Source organism: Haliotis rufescens, unplaced genomic scaffold (assembly GCF_023055435.1).
Source record: "Haliotis rufescens isolate VD_foot unplaced genomic scaffold, xgHalRufe1.0.p SCAF_5, whole genome shotgun sequence".
NCBI lineage: Eukaryota > Metazoa > Mollusca > Gastropoda > Lepetellida > Haliotidae > Haliotis > Haliotis rufescens.
Window position 1 is genome coordinate 14373463 of NW_025964223.1, and position 14577 is coordinate 14388039.

General features: G+C 41.3%; 1 protein-coding gene across 21 annotated transcripts in view; it reads right to left on the bottom strand.

The window, feature by feature from the left end:
• LOC124138279 (myb-like protein X) overlaps positions 1-14577 on the bottom strand; it is a 75675-nt gene that overhangs the window by 4494 nt on the left and 56604 nt on the right. For all 21 annotated transcript variants that reach the window (XM_046504845.2, XM_046504844.2, XM_046504860.2 and 18 more), the window contains 4 exons: positions 14297-14401; positions 13327-13380; positions 11777-12573; positions 210-490 (listed from right to left, as the gene is read on the bottom strand). In XM_046504845.2, the coding sequence (XP_046360801.2) occupies positions 210-490; positions 11777-12573; positions 13327-13380; positions 14297-14401 (1237 nt within the window). The remainder of the gene's footprint in view (positions 1-209; positions 491-11776; positions 12574-13326; positions 13381-14296; positions 14402-14577) is intronic.

Genomic DNA, 14577 nt, shown 5'->3' on the forward strand with positions numbered 1-14577 from the left:
TAGCAAGGATTATTGGTCATCACATTAATCACTGGATTGTCTGGTCTAGACTCGATTTACTACAGGCTACCATTATGGATCTGGATAATTGCTAAGAGCAGTATACTATTAAACAACAAGCAATCATTATATAACATTCCACCCTCCAGCTTTCTTTGGCAGAACTCACTGACGGAATTATCTACACTCTTCCTATTCTGTCTGTCTACCTGTGACATCTTGTCTGGCTGCTGAGTTTTCTTCAAAAGCAATTAAAGGTGTTCTGTTGGTGTTGTCCTCACTGGCACCATCCAGGTTGTTAAAGTTGAGAAGATCCTCAGAGTTGTCTCCCCTAGACTCCTGCCCGCAGTTCAGCTGGATGTTCTTGTTGCTATTGGTAACCGACAGGTCGATGATTTCCTCAAAGTCGTTCTGTGAGGTGACCAGTCCGCTCTCTGTCATGCCATCGTTCATGGAGGCTGTCACACTCTCCACTGATTTCATACTAATGCTGAAAAGACAATCATATACCATAAATAGCCCATCACAATCCACATACGGTAGTCATGTTCACTGGCATAACACAAATAGTCATATTATTAATTAATGCAGGAAAATACCATATTTCTTCTGACAGACTGGCATTTATTAGAGGCCTAGCACTGTGGCAATTTCAATTTCAATTTCTCAGTCATACAGATGATACATTTGCAAGAAAAAGTCATTTTTAATCACCAACATATCACAGTAAAAGAGACCCATGGTCTTACAGATGCTTGGCTTGCGAGTTTTGACAGCATATGATCCAGCGTGTCATGAAGCTCCGGTGTCAAACAGGGGAAATATGGTATGCCACACATCGTAAATTCAGGGTGAATCAAAAGAGGACAGGGGTTATACCCAAATCAGCAACATTACTGTCATATTTCTGTAGACATTTCAGGTATGAGGTAACTGACAAACCATATTTCTTCAATATGTCTTATTTCAGGGGCAATGTACCCCGTTAATCGGAGGAACTGTTACACCAATCTGACAAGCCTGCAAGTGTCCTTGTGTCTAGACAAGTCGAACCAGGGACTACAGTGTGCGAGTCTGAAACCTGAGTCTAGTAAAATTCTGTTTGGTCCAGCAAGCTCAGCTAGTATTAGCAAATACAATAAATACTGAAAATGATGCTGAGAGCCAAAATTTGGGCAAGTAATCTCAAAGGTTTTTGGCACAGGCGGTGACCATCAGGGTACATTGTGGCTGATGCTATTTGGTCTTGGCACATCCATCCCAACTTTATCTTCAGGTTACCATTATAAGTATTATCGTAACACTACAACCAGTATACCGCCTATCCCTTATAGCTGCTTCCTATCCCTATATAGTTGCTTCCTATCCCTATATAGTTGCTTCCTATCCCTTATAGTTGCTTCCTATCCCTATATAGTTGCTTCCTATCCCTATAGTTGCTTCCTATCCCTATATAGTTGCTTCCTATCCCTATATATTTGCTTCCTATCCCTATATAGTTGCTTCCTATCCCTATATAGTTGCTTCCTATCCCTTATAGTTGCTTCCTATCCCTATATAGCTGCTTCCTATCCCTATATAGTTGCTTCCTATCCCTATATAGTTGCTTCCTATCCCTTATAGTTGCTTCCTATCCCTATATATTTGCTTCCTATCCCTTATAGTTGCTTCCTATCCCTATATATTTGCTTCCTATCCCTTATAGTTGCTTCCTATCCCTATATAGCTGCTTCCTATCCCTATATAGCTGCTTCCTATCCCTATATAGTTGCTTCCTATCCCTATATAGTTGCTTCCTATCCCTATATAGCCGCTTCCTATCCCTATATAGTTGCTTCCCATCCCTATATAGCCGCTTCCTATCCCTATATAGTTGCTTCCTATCCCTTTATAGTTGCTTCCCATCCCTATATAGCCGCTTCCTATCCCTTTATAGTTGCTTCCTATCCCTATATAGTCGCTTCCTATGCCTATATAGTTGCTTCCTATCACTTGGCTCCATATGCCAGAACAGGCCTGCTGTCACCGACGTAGTCATGTATTGCAAATTGTCAACTGCAGATACAATACACCATATGCTACCTATGTATTGATTCATGCTGGTAGAATCTTTTTTTTTAAAAAGTAACATTTACAAATTTATGCAATAACCTGCCTTGCCCTGTTCCACAAAGAGATCATAGTGCTACGATTGTTTTTGTGTTGTTTAACGCTGCACTCAGCAATATTCCATCTATATGATGGCGGTCTGTAAATTATCGAGTCTGGACCAGACAATCCAGTGATGGACATCCTGAGCATCGATCTACGCATTTGGGATACGATGATATGCATCAACCAAGTCAGCGAGCCTAACCAACCTATCCCATTAGTTGCCTCTTATGGCAAGCATGGGTTGCTGAAGACTTATTATCTACCCGGATCTTCACGGGTCACTACGACTGTCGTAAGTCTATGTTCAAGTATGGTAGTTACAATGGAATGGGGCCCTCGGGTGAGTATTATTCACAGCCTATTGCAAAACAAAAAGCTAAATCTGATTGCATAATAACAACAATAAGGAGTCTAAACTAACCAGTCATGTGAAGTTAACACCAACTATATATAGAGCAACCTTCGGCTTTGGCCTGCCACACTGAACAAGGGGAAGTTCATGAAAAAACCCAGCACAAACTCGTCTCTTTAAATGCATTGGTACATGAGGCAGGTGTACCATGACATCCCTAAGGCATCATTACTGGACACACGACTATGCTTGTGGTAAGAGGCAACTAAGAGGATTGCTGTATATCATTGTATCCCAAATGCGTAGATCGATGCTCATGATGTCAATCACTGGATTCTGATCCAGACTTGATTATTTACAGACTGCCATGGAATATTGCTGAGTGTGGCACTAAACATCAAACAAACAAACAAAAACAAAAATTACTGGAAACATCTGCAACGCAAAATAAACTCTCACAGCCCAAAGTACAGAAGCAGTCCCCACCTCTTTCCCTTGCAAACCAAACCAGATGGCAACATTACATGATTATTCTTTCATATTGTCTATCCTCGGAAAGCAATAATTACACTCATCGATGTCCCCATACAACTATCTATGGATGACACATGTTAAATATTTGCTGTCATGTTGTTCCACTGAAACCTTCATGCCCTGTGACAAACAAACCTTTTCTTTACATTTCAAATCTTTACTTAGTTGAAATAGTTTTTGCCTCAGGTGCTCCCAAATATCACAGAGGGATCCTGAAAAAACACTTGGCTCCTATCAAACACAATTATCTCATAAAAACTATAGCACCGAACGCATCACTCAGTAATATTCCAGCTATTACGATGGTACCCTGTTCATAATTGAGTCTGGACGAGACAATGCAGCTGAGCAGCGAGTGAGTGAGTTAGGTTTTACGCTTTTAGCAATATTCTAGCAATATCATTGCAGGTTCTGAGCAACGATCCACGAAGTTGGGGTATGTTGCCATGCCAACAACCAAGTCACGGAGTCCTGACCACCTGATCCAAGTCACAGCTTACAACCATCGTAGGCTATGAAACAATTCTAGCCCATAATCCACAAGGGTTCCAAAGTAAGTCACCTCTTACAACCAACAATCTGATGCTGGGGGGGACACATTCCACCCTAGGTCCTACTGGGTCACTGAGATACACGTCAAGAATTTGTGCCAGAACTTGCTCGATTGTAATGTCACACTTCTGCCCCACGATACGAATATCGGCCTATGGTGTCTAAGTAAAGCAAACACCATCCATCAAACGTCAGATATGCAAACTTGTATGTACCATAGCAAGAATGAGTGAGTATGTTTTTTTGCTGCTTTTAGCAATATTCCAGCAATATCACGAATAAGGACACCAGAAATGGGCTTCACATTATGAGGAATCGAACCCGGGTCTTCGGTGGGACGAGCAAATGCTTTAACGCTACCCTACCATAGCAAGAACCTGCATGTACATCTTTGGTACACAGGAAGATCAAAACAAGCAAATACATGTTACAATCACTTTCAACTTCACAGCCACAAAGCCTACATTTACCTTGACATGAAACAACCATTCTCTTGCTTAACATCCTGGCGCAACAAATCTGGCCAATGTGCTCACAAATGTAAGTTTGTTTGTTTGTTTGTTTGTTTGTTGTTTAACAACGCACTCGGCAATATTCCAGCATTCATGACAGTGGTCTGGAGTGAGTGAGTGAATGAGTAAGGTTTTACGCTTTTAGCAATATTCCAGCAATATCTCAGTGGAGGACACTAGAAATGGGCTTCACGCATTGTACCCAAGTCAGAATCAAATCGAACATCTTCAGCGTGACGAGCGAACGCTTTAACCATAAGGCTACCCGACCGCCCCACAGGGTCGGTAAATAATTGAGTCTCGGCCAGATAATCCAGTGATTAACATCATGAGCATCAATGTACACAATTTGGATCCGATGACATGCATCACCCACCAAATCAGCAAGCCTGACCACCTGATCCCGTTAGTCGCCTCTTACGACAAGCATAGTCGTCTTTTACAGCAAGCATGGGTTGCTGAAGACCTACTCTACCCCGGATCTCCACAGGTCCACAAAAATAAGTAATTTTAACGTATGAACATAACCAAAACCCTTGCCAAACAAACTGAGATTGGTTTTATTCCTTACATTAATGTGCACATACCTTGCAGCAACATGTTAAGTCTGGGAATACCATATCTGATTATAACTGATTACCCTCAATCCAATATTTTCAACAGACATGTTTGGTCAGTGTGTCTGTCCACAACCACCACTACACAATAAATCCTGGTCCGGCCCCATATGGGTCGCCAGCAAACTCAGTGTTTGAGAGGCTGTTTGCATTATCAACAATGTCAAGCATGTGTCTACACCGGCCAGCTTAACCGTCTCCATACGGTTTACAACTGTAGCAGTTCCTACTGGGGACATATTTACTGTTAACATGGGGCAACATTGGCATTATTGTAAGGACCCCCCTCACTGGGGAAGATCTGACTAATCAGATGCTTAGCATCATATGGTGAAGTGGCGCCTCGGTCCTATGAACGTCATCATGTATTAGTTCTGTTTAATTCATACATTTGAAACATATCAATAAATGAGTGAATGTTGTTTTATGCAAGTCAGCAATATTTTAGCTATATCAAACAGGTAATATGATCAACAATCACGCCATTGGAGTATGACAAGGTCACAAACTAACTGGCCAATCCTTATTAGTAAACTCTTACACCCACAAAGGGTCGTGGGAAGCTGATTCAAGCATGGAAATAAGCACTAGGCGAGATAATTTTTGTCAATGTTTTGGTATCCTAAGCTCTAGTAGAATTTCAAACAATTTTTGGGGTATTGCTATACGTTATCACTATCCAGGCTAGTAGACATTCTTGGTTAATTTCCCTCCCTGCTGATTATGGCTTGGAATGATCACTGGGGTCTAAAACTACTACAGGTACTTGTCATATTTCCTTGAGGTGTCCTTTCACATTTCATTTTTTTACCCCCCTTTTAAATGAATATTACTAAAAAGATGAACTGCAATTATATGAGGGCGAGAGCATCGCTAATAGACATATTTTCATCCTGCTATTTCATCCTGGGATTGATGACATGCATCAACCAAGTCAGCAAGCCTGACCACCCAATCCTGTTAGTCGCCTCTTACAACAAGCATAGTCGCCTTTTACGGCAAGCATGGGTTGCTGAAGACCTATTCTACCCCGGAACTTCGCGGGTCAAATAACACAAGAAAATTTGGACTGTTGTGTAAATTTTCAGTCTAAATAATTTTATAAAGATTACTTACAAATTGGTCAACATTGGGCGGGGGAGAAGGCGTAAAAAAATCAACTCGTCTGCTTGTATTGACGAGTGGCAGCATGTGCAGGGCAAGAAAGAATTGAAGAAACGCTCGTCCTGCCAGGCAAGTACACATATTTTAACTATCTGTTACAGAAATAAACAGGAAGTGCGTTTGCGCAGCAGGTTTCAAAACTAGTTGTTTAAGGGAGATAATTAAATTTCTTAGTTTGGTTCCAAGAGACTCGTTACACACTCTCAAATGTCAAAGTGATAGCAAACAGCTGATGATTGATTTTGTGAGGGAAATAGCTGACATAGCATATGGAAGTTTTGAATCTGGAATGGTGGGGTTAACGACAAAAAACATCATTTAATAAAAAAAACAGGCCGAAGAAAGAAACATTTCTCGAAAACAGTATGACTAGAAAAAGAAAAGAACTGCGCAAGATGTTGGTTGAGCGAGTTTGACGGGTTGAGTTGAATGTAGATGGTGGAGATTTTGTACTGTCAGCCATAGATAATAACTGAGAACATCAAAGTTTTTAAAATTTAACAGGGCAAGAGAAAATATTGCAGGACGAGTAAAAATATTTTCTACTTGCCCTGCAGGACATGTTGGGTTAAATCAATTTTCCAAGCCCTGGGGGTGCTTACTGGAGTTAGACACTTATTGGAGCAGGGCACTTATTGGAGCAGGGTGCTTAATACAGTGACCATGGTAATCCCTTCCTTAAGCCGATTATACCCTGAACTCCCAGGCCTAATCACGCCAGCTGCACAGCCAGGACAGTAGGAGCTGTGCATGACATAACCCTCCACAGATGACTTATCACACTCTCCAGAGCAGAGCGAAGCATAGGTCACGGGTAAAACACTCACTACTTCCTTGTACAGGCCATACTGCACGCAGTCATCGCAAACCTTCACATTGTCTCATGTTACCATAAAGGTGTCAAAATTCCTTTGAGCTACCTTGAGATCACATTCAATGAATTGTACGTTCAGTTTTTGAAAGTAAGGGGGATCCTGGCAGGAGTTTTCTCTTACAGTGTATCGCTGCAGCCCTATATAGAATGAGTGGATTTTCTGATCTGGGTAGCACAGACAGAATGAGTTTGTTTTCAAGACATAGCTTGTAATTCATCTAAATTGGTACAAAAAATTTGGGACAAATCAATCAAACCTCCTCATCAAGTCTGACATGACGATGTCACATATGCTGCAATCTCAAGTTTTGTTCTGCATAAAAGACGGTATCACTGAACTCCATTCATCCTGCTGGCAAAATGGCTGTCCACTATTAAGATACCGCACCAAACTGATTTCTCTATCTTCAGACGACACAAACAATCTAGGTCACCGTTTATATCACAGCTCTGAAACATTGAAACATGAAGTCTACACGAGGAGCCATAAATGTTCACAACAGCAACACTAAATGATACCAACCTCACACCGAAGGCCTTATGAAGATTCAAAATTCATGCCGAGAGAGTAATAAAGCTTCTAATAACCATGAATCAAGGCGATTCATCACTCAGTGTACACAATGACATTCACTGAGCACGCAACTGATAGTGATAAACCACAGCACCTCGTACATCCAACTATCAGGGGACAGTCACATGTGTACATACCTGACATAGCTACCCTCCAGCCTGTCTCGTCACCCAACCCGACACTGACCAGTGTAGATATCAATCAATGTCACTCAGTTACTCCTTACACCAATGCCTCCCAGGAAATCCATATGGCCACGCATACGTCAATATCATATCGATTCCTTTCAGACGATCACAGCCACCATTCGAGACTGACTTACAATTTACCTGAGCAATCTTAAGACATTCCAGGGCGTGCCGCTAACGTGGTCCCATCTACAGGTGAATAGTGATAGGCTGTACCAACACACACCAAGCACACTCACTACCAGCTAACCAGCAAGGTAAACTTACCCGGGAAAACGTGACCCCAGGTGAACTGGTTTGATAGACGTCGTACATGACAATGTAGTTATCAACTGTTACACGAGTAGGCCTTCCTGTATCATTACAACCGGTCCCTAGTTAAGCTAGAAAGCAAACATTTCACAGGCTCTAGTCTATGGTCCTGATTTAGACTTGCACTGCAGGTTGAGGGAGAGTGCTCGGTGGACCACATCCCATGAGGTCAGCATATGGGATAGGCCAAGCCTTATCATTGAAAGCACATCACATGAGGGACTGTGGTTTAGTTACCCAGGCATGAAGCATGTCGGCCAGGCTCTCCTACTCTTACTACCTGTGTTTACTGTTATATCACTCTAGATAGTCCATTACATGCAGACTGACACTTGGGGTATAAATCCCTAGACTTTATCTGTGTACTACCACAGACAACATGGTACGGAAAGTGTTGTTACAACGAGGTAATATATGACAATGTCTGGAGAGAACTTTTACATAATACATGTGACCTTGCTCTTGTCATTGTTGAATAATAAAACAATGCCACTGGTACCTGTGTAGCTACAGTAATTAACTATGAAAATGATAGAATGAAGAAATCATTTGGCATTTGTTTATGTCAATACCACACATTTATTTCAGTACCTTAATTTTTTCAAAGAAACTTTAATTTTGGAAATATTTTGGAAAAAAAGTTGTTTTTTGTTACTTTCGTTTTAATTAAGTGAAGGTAGACCAAGAGTAACAAATTCTAAATACCAGTCACCAAGTTAATTACAACGTGTACCAACAATCTGAATAAAAAACTACAAAGTTTTAACCGATCTTTAAGCAGTTTTAATATTGTACAAAGGAGACACAATTTATGGATAACAACATGTTTTTTAAAGTAAACAAAAAAGTTGTTATCCATAAATTGTGTCTCCTTTGTCATCCATTAACGTCTAAGTTATGCTAATCAAACAATTAATATTGAACACGTTCAAATATGGACTATTATTTCTTCATTTATTACATGAAACCAAATTTGGTTATATGCATATAGGTGTTTGGTCTACATTGCTTCTCACAGTCTACAGTAACACTCTGTTATGAAAATACCAGGGCATAATGGTTTCCTCAAAACATTTCGCCATTCAAGTCAGTAGGTATGTCAGTCACAAACCAACCAAATTATACAATCTTTTACTCAATACCTCATCCAATTAATTTATGTTCTGTTTGAATAATTACTATGGTATTATCATCAGATCATATTGTATGAAATGTGTGACAAACAACTTGACATATCAGTGGTAGAAACTAACATTTTTAGTCTGCTAGTCCTTATAATGATTACATATAGCAAATCCCTTAAAAAGGGCAAATTTCTACTAGTCCTAATGATACCTTAATTATTGGGCAGTTTGGATAGGACTACAGGACTAAAGTACTCATGGAAATGAAAAAAAAACTGTTTTGCTGGATTTAATAATCGACACAAAGCATTACGTAGATGGAAATACGTAATAACAAAACAACTGGAAAAGTACTATTCTGGATTTGCTAGTTTTATCTCAGTGCTCAATACAAAATGTACTTTACAGGAGGTAATTTGTAAGCACTTTCAACATTCAAAAATAAAACTAAGTCCAAATTGACATGGCAGAAACAGGCTATAGGCATTATGCAAATTAGCCTGGAAAAAAGTTATCAAAACAACAATAAAAATAACAGCTATGTTTATGTACATAATAATATGTAAGTTGTTGTTTGAGAAGGGAATATGTTACTTTTACGTTCTGATATTTTGACGATGATTCACTATCCCACAATGCCACTCACAAATCACTAACCACTGACAAATCACATGTACGTGGGTTTCAAGCACCTGTTTTCACATGTCGTCAAGGTGTCATAGGTCATGGACATTCACCTTGATCTACAAACACCTGGTTATGCTCAGTTTCACAATAGTCTGTTTTGTTCATATTTTTACACACTTTTAAGTGTAAAAAGACATAAAATCCTTTGATACGCTGTATTTGTGCCAAGGCCCAATTAGTACTAATTGAGCTGTTTGCATATTTATATATTTTGTATATTAACTGCATTTATTTAAAATCTGAGATCGAAAAAACAGTTTTTTTCCATTTCCGTGAGTACTTTAGTGTCAATTTCTATCGCTGCATATGGATGATAACTCCTGCACACTGCAACCTTTCTGTGTTGAGTGTCACATCTTTATCACTGGTTCTAAATTACATGTGGTCCTAAACAACTCCTTCGATATTACAACATCATGCTATTTTAACCCACTTGTGTCCTCCACCATTGATGCACCTGTGCAGCGACAGCAACACACAACATAGCTTTAATATCACTGATAATTAGTAGTGATTAGGTGAGAGTTGGTTTCCCTGTGGGAAGCAGTGAATCAATTCCTGCCCACCCATAACTTCTACAGATCTTTTCAGGTGAGGACAAGGAGGAGATATCTACTGGAAAACTTGTCGAGAGTTGGTTTCCCTGTGGCAATTCCTGCCCACCCTTAACTTCTACAGATGTTTTTTAAGCGAGGACGAGGAGGAGATATCTACTGGACAACTTGGTGACACCCTGTTGAGATTACCAAAGATCAAAGCTACTTTCGCACATGTTATTTTTTATGAGCAGAAAGCGGTGTGATGAAAACTTAACTCAGTGTCAGAGGTGTTTTTTAAACAACAGATGCATGTGGATTCAAACAGAGTACTAGAATCTGTACCTTATTAAGAAAGTGTTATCCCAAATATTAGATTTGTTCCAATTTGACCACTTTCTAAAAGGCATTGTGTATTCATAACATGAAACTGATGCATGTGTTAAGTCTTTGACTCGACTGATGCATGTCATCGTATCCCAATTACGTGGAACAATGCTCATGATGTCAATCCCTGGATTGTCTGGTCCAGACTTTATTATTTACAGACCGCCTTCATATAGCTGGAATATTGCTGAGTGTGGCGTTAAACACAAACAAACAAAAAACTGAAGGAGAAAGCACATGTACTCTAAAACGTTTCTCATAATACAAGGGAAGATTCAGCATTTTCAAATGGGAGGGGGACCCAAACCAAAAAAAACCAAAATCCCCTAATCCCCCACTCTGGATCCACCCATGTAATAAAGAAGCTGACATCAACAAATTCTTTCTCAGATGCATGTGTTGTTGTTGACAAAGAAGGTTGGAGCAGCGTGTTTATCAAACAGGAGTTGTATAAGCATGATAAGGCTGGAGTTTGTCTGGACTGCACAGTGTTACGTAAGCAGCTTGATGGACAGATGGAGCAGGTTTGTGAATTTTAGGATGTGAGGATTATCTATGTAAACACTAACTGGCTGGATGACAATGTGTGGATGTGACGAACAGAAATATTCCTCCTTATGTTTTTTGTTTATTATTTGTCATAACAAAAGCATAGAAAAAATAAATGCACCATGAAACTATTGCAATTGTCTTTCACTAAGTTTCAAATCCCGATTTTGATTGGACTCGTTAGTCCAGCCAAAATGTAACTCCATAATACTAGCCTAGTTCGGCAAGGGTGGAAACTGGACTTTAGATGTCAGTTAACTCTCTTGCCTCGGGAAGATGTACACATTAATATTCAATGGGAGGAAAAAGTAGATGGGTACATGTCTTATAAGACATCACAAGGGCATACTTTTTCAGTTCATAACTCAAACCCAAATAGGCTTATAAAAGATTCAAACTGAAATTCCAAACTTGCCTTGAATTGTGTATTGTTAGCATTGTGAGCTTGAGAATTTTTTACAACGATGGGGTAGTGTAGTGGTTAAAGCGTTTGCTTGTTATTCCAAAAACTCGGGTTTGATTCCTGAAATGGGTATGTGTGAAGCCCATTTCTAGTGTCCCTCTGCTTATTGCTGTAATATTGATGAAATCTAGAGGAAATTACAAGAGGAAAGTAGTATGAGGAATCCTTTATACAAAGAATCCATCGGAATGCCCTACCTTGAATCCACCAGATCCTTGGCGTCTCCGTTATGAGAGAGGCCGTTGACAGGTCCGGGAGCTAGGCTGGAACTGCTGGTACCTAAGTCCAGGAGGATCCCAGAGTCGGTGGCTGACGGAACTTCAGTTTTGTTCTCCTGCAAGTCATTGACACTAGCACTCTCAGTCGAGCCTTTCACAGCTACATCCAGAGGAAAGTCCTCAATGTGTTCTGTCGAGTCTCTGCGCCCATCGCTTTTCTGGGACGTGTCGACATCTTTGTCCTCATCACTAGCATCATCATATTTCAGCTGCTCCTTCACAGAGCTAGTGTCAGTATCACACGTAGAATTGATCACAGTATCAGACCCTTGCTTCCCATTAACCACCAGAGAACTCTCCATCTTCCTCTCTTCGGTTTTCTCCTCATTGTTCCTAGCACCAAGCTTGTTCTTGCCGAGGAGGTTTTGCAGCAATGGTGACTTGAACTTGGGTCTGTCGGAGGAACTACTGGACGATTTGTTCTCCACCAGCTGCTGGAGCAGGGGGGAACGGAACTTGGGTGTGTCACCTCCATCTTGACGCTCGGCTTTCTCACTGGGTGTGGAGGGGAGGGGGGATGACCCACGGGGGGAACTGGGACCTGAGTCAGGTCTGCTGTCTTCCGATGAAATGGTGGTGACGATGTTGGTCACACTACCGGTTGTTGTGACAGTTGTCGTCATGGTTTCCTCAGTGCCGTCTTCGGCTGAACTCTCAGTCGATGACTCGCCGCTCTTGCTGGGGGAGCTAGTGGCTGACTTGGCAGGAGATTGAGTCTGTAGGTAGAGATGAGTGCATGATCATTATGTCCTTGTGCTAATTCATGAAATCATATACAATTACAAAACATGGACCTAGTGCTATCAGATTCCCCCGTTTCCAAGGTTTCTGATAACTGACATCTTTAATTCGTGGTTAGTGGAAAAGTATTTCAGTCTTAACACTGGAGTGAGTGAGTGAGTTGTAATGCCACTTTTAACAGTATTACAGTTATATCGCGGCGTGTCAGCTTAATGTGGGAGGAAAGCCCAAAGTGATGTAGGTCTCAGATGTTTACCACTTCGGTGAAACCCACGAGCACGGGTATGGTGCTGACAAACCTAGAAACATAATCGGGGATTTGAACCCACAATCATAGGTTTCTGGCATGTCCAAGGGACGCAATTCTACACAGCGCACCTGTGTTCCCCTTGACACTGGATGTCAACCTAATGTTGGATGAAAGTGACATAGATCAGAGACACATACAATGTGGATGAAACACATGAGCACCAGTATGTTGCTGACAGACCAAGGAACATAAATCAAAGTTGTTCTGGGATCTGATCACACTATGTCCGTTGATCCTCCCATGGCAAAGGGAAGCAACTCTACGGCCCTAGATTGGAGGCACACAGCTCCACTTGCTACACGGCAACTTACAAAACATCGGTCACAAGGAAATACACCTAGAACAATCTATACCATGCATACTGAGAAAACTTTGTTTCAGACCTAAGTGAAAGGGATTGTCATCACCAGCAGCTTACCTTAGGTGATTCACTTCCGTCAGTCTTGACTCTCTTCATAATCATCTCAAGACGCTGAAACAATGTGAGACAATCAGATTTAATGCTATGATTAACAAACATCTAAATATTTCCCAGTGGGTTAGTAGGTGTCATTCTAGCCAGTACTGTGAGGTGGGGTTTAACATCACGTTCAAGATTATTGCACTTACATAGTGATGTGCATGAACGTGTGTGTATCTATGTGGCTGCTTGAACTAGTCCGGACTAATGCCAGTTTTTAGTGCTAACCCACTGAGATACCATGCTGCAGTTTAACATGAATACCCCACTAAAAGAGCCGACCAGTCCTTGTTTTAGCCTCTTAATGCAGAGCACTAGACAGGGTGAAAACAAGTACCATCTTCTAATGTCTCTTGGTATGGCACCGCTTGTGATTGAACCCAGGATGCTCTTCTCTCCAGAGGTGAGGTGAAATTGGGTTTAAGATTCGCGTCCAAGATTATTGCACTTATATAGCGACATGCATGCACGTGTGTGTGGCTGCTTGTACTAGTCCGGACTGATGCCGATTTATAGTGCTAGCGCACTGAGATACCATGCCGCAGTTTAACATGAATACCCCACTCAGACACAGTATACTGACTCCGAGCCGACCAGTCCTTGTTTTAGCCCCTTAATGCCGAGCGCCAGACAGGGTAACAACAAGTACCATCTTTTAACGTCTTTTGGTAAGACACGGCCTGGAATCAAACCCCAGACCTTCCGCTCTCCGGGCGGACGCTCTACCACTCTTCTCTCCAGAAAGACGCTCTATTCACTAGACTACGGAGGCCAGTTCTGTGACTCTGGACAGACAAACCAGTGACTGAGAGCATGAGCAACGATCTATGCCATCAGGGATATTGACACACAAAACCCAATTCCCCATACAGTCAGCTCCTCCATGAGGTACTGAGGCCCATTCTGACCCATATCTGATTTGCCATACCTTCTTCCTCTCCTGACGTTCTTCCTCCTCCTTCTTCATCCGCTCCTGTCTCTCCTTCTCCTGCCTCTCTGCCTCCTCCTTGGCTCGCAGCTCTGCCTCCTCTTTCTGTAAAGGAGAAAGTCCATGACAATCAGATGCATCTTAAAGGAAGACTTCCATCCTAACATACAGAACACAAAGAACCTGTCTTCACATGTGTGCAGAACATACTCATGACACATGCTTCAGATGAAACAAGTCATGTTTCAGGGTGGCACTGTATACTGACAAAACTATGTGAG